General features: G+C 41.8%; 1 protein-coding gene across 2 annotated transcripts in view; it reads right to left on the minus strand.

Moving 5' to 3' along the window:
* Positions 1–609: 609 nt before the first annotated feature.
* FAM149A (family with sequence similarity 149 member A) overlaps positions 610–6,520 on the minus strand; it is a 28,019-nt gene continuing 22,108 nt past the window's right edge. Inside the window, exons 11-14 of one of the 2 annotated variants that reach the window (XM_045286767.1) lie at positions 4,494–4,611; positions 4,182–4,310; positions 4,014–4,092; positions 610–865 (exon numbers count right to left, since the gene is read on the minus strand). In XM_045286767.1, coding sequence (XP_045142702.1) covers positions 789–865; positions 4,014–4,092; positions 4,182–4,310; positions 4,494–4,611 — 403 coding nt within the window. In that variant the 3' untranslated portion in view covers positions 610–788. Of the gene's footprint in view, positions 866–4,013; positions 4,093–4,177; positions 4,311–4,493; positions 4,612–6,520 lie in introns of both variants that reach the window. The other variant, XM_045286766.1, reaches the window with a different exon arrangement.

The following is a 6,520-nucleotide window of genomic DNA, read 5'->3' on the forward strand; positions in this document are numbered from 1 at the left end:
AAGGACAGACATTATCAGACTGCGATGAAACCAAGAGGTGTTGCTGCGATGTCAGGCAACCACATGTAGTGTGTTTTACTTCTACGGCTTAGATTCAGCTTAAAATAGCAATACATTTGGGATCATTTATATGGACTGCCGAATTTGACAAAGAAAACCGGTAAGGGAAAAATCAAAAGTTGGGAGAATTAGCCATTGACATCCTTTAAAGGGACTTATGACTTAAAAAAACAAAAAAGGTAATGTAAATCAATAAAATGATAAGATTTGAACCATCTAAAACCTTATTCAAACTGGCATAGGGGATCAATATTTAGTACTTTTTTTTTTTAAGAAAAAGGATATAATATCAATTAGGGACTAGGGTTTTGACAGAGTTATTAATAGAAAGAAATACAAAATTTATTGACATAGAACATCACAAAAATGAGTTATTCTTAGGGAATATTATTTTGTGTCTGAAAACATGCACATAGAGGCTATCTATGCGTGTCTAAGTGGCAAAATAATGGATTATAAACACATACAGTCCTCTTCAGATGTGTCCAGTAGAGAGCTGAGGTTTGGACTTGTCCTCTCCTTACAATGCAAAGCCACTGCACTCTACAGTTCAAAATGACATTGTTTATTGATTTGCATTTCTCTCAGGTAGCTTTCATCTGGATCCCAGACTATCAGACAGACAGACACAGGGTAATACTTGTCCTCCATTTGTCGAGTGACAACCCGCATGCTCTGCTTTGAGTAGGCCAATCGACGTGGCAGTTCAGAGTCCCAATGAAGTAGTGTCAAGAAGCCACTTGGAATCTCTTTCGTGATGAAGTCAGTGTTGTCCTCTGGAATGACTTAGACGGGTGTTGTGACCCTAAAGCACCAAATGACAACACTTATGAAGAGCTTGCATATGTGACTTCTCAAAGTTTTATACCCTCCATGTAGATGGTACATTGACGTCATTGAAAAAGAAATGTCCATCAGTTTTAATGTTTTCAAACAAAGAAATCATCATATACAAACAATGCCATTATGGGTCCAGAGAAGTACAAAGAGCGCCCCATCCCAAAGCCTCAGTGCTGAACATTGGAGTCCAATTTGCAAGGTTCTTTAATCCAAAGGAATATCATTTACCTCAAAGGCCTGGGACAGGGAGTAGGGACCTGTGCCAGCTCTGCTACGTCACAGCAGGAGGGGCAGTGACGCTCCCAGTGCCTGCAAGACCCTCTCCGAATCTTTACTGTTTCTCAGCCATAGAACAAATGTCTACAGAGCAGTAGCTCCTATTGCTTTTGACTTACAACCAAAGGTAGGTAAGAAGACATATAGCCAATTAATTGTCAGAGAGAAAGAAAATAAATCTTTAGAATTTCTTCTAAAGAAGTTCTTTGTGTGTTTTTTGGTGTGTCCCTGGTGGTCACATTGAGAGAAATGAAAACAAACCAAAAAAAGATCTCTGACCAGGAAAAGCAATGGCTGTTACCAGGTACCGTATATATTCCAGTATAAATCAACCCGGATATCAGTCAAGGCACCTACTTTTACCACAAAAACGGCATTAAAAATGTGCTGGAAAACTTGGCTTATACATGAGTATATATGGTAATTAAGAGAATACATTGACTGGGATCCAAGAACCAAAGTAAGTAGTGTTGTCTTCCTCTCGAGAAATATTCAGTCTGGTAAATGAGACTGGACAGGGCCATGAGAGTAATCTTTGGTGAAAAATGAGGATAGCAGATTGAACACAAATTAAAAAGTATACTTCCTCTCTAAACCTTGACATCTATGAGCCCAGCAATCTTGTAGACATCTCCGCCCGGCATGCTGAATCCCACACCTCTAACAGTGAATTCTTCAACACTTCTCAGCATCCCTTCCAGTAGCATCATCTACTGCCCTTTCCCAAAGCCCTATTTCTCAGTCTTCAGCGCCAGCATTGTTCAGATCCTACAGAATTTCATCTGGATTCCAAAGTCCAGGCCCCTTTCAGGGAGCCTCTCTACCCACTAGGCCACCTGAATGTTAAGTTGGGTGGTCCAGCTAACCCACCCATTCTCATCACCCCTTTCAGTCTTCTTTACCAGACTGAAGGTCCCTTGAAGCAAAGGCCATACCCGTCTTGGTTCTTGGATGTCCGCACTGAGCACAGGCTTTTGTACAGAGTGAGCCCTAGATACATAAAACAAAAAACCAACGTCTCTGCCATCGAGTCCGCTCGGATTCATGGTCACCCTCTACATAGTGAGCAATAAAGGGATGTGGCTGCTTTATCCCCACCCCTCCGTCCTCAATTATGTTCATTACCAGGTAATGTAGGCTAATTTTTAGAGAAAGAACAGTTCTCACAGACAGGATAACTAACACTGTCAGAAAACAAACAAGAGAAAGACAATTAGATGGCATCAGCGTTCAGAGGCATCAGCCTATGGGAGAATCTTAAAGGGCTCAGATATCACCACATTATAGAACAGGATGCAAAGTGATATGAAAAGTGATCATCCAACATTATCAAAATGTTTAAATGTTACTAAAGTTATTCTTCAATTATATTAAAATATCTAAAAAGTTAACATCCTTTAAAATTACAGTATTCTATGTATAATATAAAAGATTCAGAAGTTTTGAGTAATGTATGCTTGGTGCTGCCTGGGTGGAATAAATGGCTACGTGCTTGGCTGGTAGCTGACAGGTTGGTGGTTTGAGCCTACCCAGAGGCTTCTGAAAAGTCACAGCCATTAAAAACCCTCTGGATCAGTTTTGAGCACACCTGGGGTTACTGTGTGTAACCAACCAAATTCATAGGCATTGAGTCAAATAAACAACTCATAGGAACACTATAGGGCAGGGTAGAATTGCTCTTGTGCATTTCCAAGGCTGTACATCTTAATGAGAGTAGAAAGCCTCATCTTTCTCCCATGAAGCGGCTGGTGGTTTTGAACTACTGACCTGTGGTTAACAGCTCAATGCATAACCTACTACGCCTACCAGGGCCCCTTGGGTCAAGACCCACTCAGTAGCAACTAACAGCAGCAGCAATGCACTTGGTATTGAGCTAGATCCTTTTCATACATTTTCCCATAACCATTTCGCACATGTGTCTGGTCATCAAAGAAGCAATTGAGGCACAAAGAGGAGCCAGCATTTCTAAGACTGCACAGCTCCTAAGTGGCAGAGACAGGACTGTCACAGGACATCTGCCTCCTGAGCTGCCCTCTTCACCTCGAGGCTATGCAGTGCCCATCATTGTTTTTGAAATTGGGAACCTTACTGCTCTGTATTCAAACTAGAATTTTATTTTCCAAATAGTATAGTAGGCCGAGAACAAGTATTTCCCTGTAAATTTCCTAATTGCCTCATGCCTTTTAATAACTAGATTTTGGGAGAGAAATCATAAAATTTCACGTCGCAGAAAAGCACGTCATCTCCATAACAGAAATGGAGAGTGGCTTCCATAAGATGCATTTCCATGGAACTGTGTGTGACCTCCTCCCTGGGGGACAGACAACCAAAAAGTGGATGAAGGGAGACATCGGACAGGGCAAGATATGACAAAATACCCATTTATAAACTATCAAGGGCTCATGCGGGAGGGGGGAGCGGGGAGGGAGGGGAAAAATGAGGACCTAATGTCGGGGGTTTCAACGGAGAGAAAATGTTTTGAGAAACGATGTACAAATGCGCTTTACACAATTGATGTGTGTATGGATTGGGATAACAGTTGTATGAGCCCCTAATAAAATGTTAAAAAAAAGAAAAAAAAAAAAAGATGCATTTCCTTTGTTTCCGGACACTGAGCAGGCGAACATTTTCCCCCAGCATGATTTCACAGGAAGTAAGTCCTGGTTGCAAAGAACTGCGATTTGTCCCTAATGTCTGCCCACAGACCTCAAATTTCTGCCACATCCCTGCTCATGGCCCGACCAGGCCTATCCAAACACATAACTCTTAGTGCCTCTTTCATCAAATCTGGATTCCCCAACTTACATCATCATATTTACATATAACGACAGACTAACCTGTCAGAAAACTTTGGCCTGTCCACGAGTGGCCTGCAAATCCCACTGGTGTCAGGGAACTTCTTCGAGGCGAGTCTGACTGTGGAAAGAAAAATAAAATGATAGAATGGGTTTTTTTTTCCTCTAACATTTTTCTAAAATCTAATTTATAGTTAACAGCTGACCTACTGGGAAAGCATGGGTTGTGCTTGGTCTGGAAAACTGGTCCCCAGTAACAGTTCTTTCTCGGCGAGGCGAGCGCTCCAGACCGTCAGGGACCGCACTTAGCACACGGTTTTGCGGATTCCTCCCTCTGTACTGAAGGAAGGACAACCCATTCTTGTTTAAAATACATGCAGTTCTCACACACACACACACATACAGGTGCTTCTATCATTCTCTCATTATCTATTCACTCATTTATCAGAGAACATTATTTAGATATTGCTGAGTCAAATGATAGTGTATCAAGGCCCTGAAGGATAATGAGATCTGTCTTACAGAAACAGGCCGGGATCCAGGAACTGTTGCATTCTGCTCCCCAGTCTCGGAGCCGATCGGGGGCAACCTGTTCCGCAAGGTTTGAACCGGGGAAGATCTGTGGTCTGTGCCAGTTTGCCTGCAACACAACAACACAGAACTGAGGACCCAGGTGCAGAGGGTACATCCTGCCACCATGCTCTTGACCTGGTCTGTCCATCGCAATCGGCCTTCCAGAAGAAATGCTCGCATAGAGTGGACTCAACTTCAGGAAGGCATATGGTGAGGAGGGGACTTCCACCCCAGTCCTATTGCCCTCGCTGAGTAGTCCCTATCATTCTGGGTCTACGAAGTGCACAGCTATGCTCAGAAAGTAGCCAAAGACCCAGTTCTTACTCAAAGAGCTAATGAGTTACCGAAAGCAGGACTAAAACTTACAGAGAAACCAAAGAACAGTTTGATATGGATTATAATAAAATGCTATGGTGTATGATCGGAAGGGAAGCACTATAGAAATTCAGACAATGGGGTAATCAATGGGGGAAAGAGAAAACAGGCAGATTCATGGAGGTGGGATAAAGGGAAAAGGAAAGTGGAAATGAATTTCAAGTGCAGCCACAAAACAGAAGAATAACATTAACAATGTGCAGGTGCAAGACTAGATCAAGAGCAAAACTTTACAAAGAAGATGAAGGCTATCTATGCATAAACATATATATATTTGTGTGAGACTATTACATGTTGTGAAGGTGTAATCTTTCCTACATTTTAAAGTGATGAATGTTATGAAGTGGAATGAGGTCCGGTGGTTAGTGTTAGATGCCACGGAGTCAGCTCCAACCCACAGCGCCAGTGTGCAGCTGAGGGAACCCTGCACGGTGCTGCGCCACGCTCACGATCATCCCTCTGCCTGAGCCACCCTACCGCCTGTCCACTTTACCAAATGTGACGTCCTTCTCCAGGGATTGGTCTTTCCTGACAGGATGTCCAAAGTTTGTAAGACGAAATCTTGCCATCTTTGCCTCTAAGGAGCGCTCTGGCCCGTCTTCTTCCAACGCAGATCAGTTTGGTCCGTGGTACTTTCAACGTTCTTCTCAGCACCACAGTTCAAGTGCATCAATTCCTCTCCAGTCTTTCTTATTCAATGTCCAACTTTTGCAGGCATATATGCAATGGAGAATACCATGGCTTAGGGCAGGCACAAACCTTAGTCCTCAAAGTATCATCCTTGTCCTTCAACACATTAAGAGGTCATATGAAGCAGATTTTTATCCATACACTGTGTTGTTTGATCTCTTGACTGCTGCTTCCTTGAGCGTTGATTGAGGACCTAAGCAAGACTAAACCCTAAACACCTTCATTTAACATGATGTCACCTAATGGTGCCATTGTGAGGATTTTGATTTTCTTTACATTGAGTTTCAATCCACACTGAAGGCTACAATCCTTGATCTTCATCAGCAAGTGCTTCAAGTCCTCCTTACTTTCAGCAAGCAAGGCTGGGTCATCTGCATACAGCATGTTATTAATAAACCTTCCTATAATCTTGATGCTGTGCTCTTCTTCATATAATCCAGCTTCTCTGATGACTTGCTCCGCATACAGACTGAACAAATATGGTGAGAGGATACAACCCTGATGTTCACCTGTCCTGATTTTAAACCATGCAGCATCTCCTTGTTCTGGTCACACAACTGCCTCTGGATCCAACCAAACTCTGAGACAAGTTCTGGATGAGCACAATGAATATTCTTGAATTCCCATTCTTCTCAAGGTTATCCACAGTTTATTATGGTCCAATTATTAATTATTTATTTGACAAAATTAATTTTAAAGTTCGTTTTGCAGCCTAGGTGAGTAAATTATAATAGAAGTAATCATAAGAGCTCTCCCTTAAGGCATCTGGTTCTTGCAAAAGAGTAGAGATTGATAGTCTAGAAAATATACTAATTCATTTATTCATTATAATAAACATATGAAAGCTAAAATATGATATTTTTGACATCTGAAACTATGATGTTTTAAAATCCATACTGTATATAAAATTT

This window comes from Echinops telfairi, unplaced genomic scaffold, assembly GCF_000313985.2.
Source record: "Echinops telfairi isolate 266 unplaced genomic scaffold, ASM31398v2 ScPeMD7_9;HRSCAF=40, whole genome shotgun sequence".
Classification (NCBI taxonomy): Eukaryota; Metazoa; Chordata; class Mammalia; order Afrosoricida; family Tenrecidae; genus Echinops; species Echinops telfairi.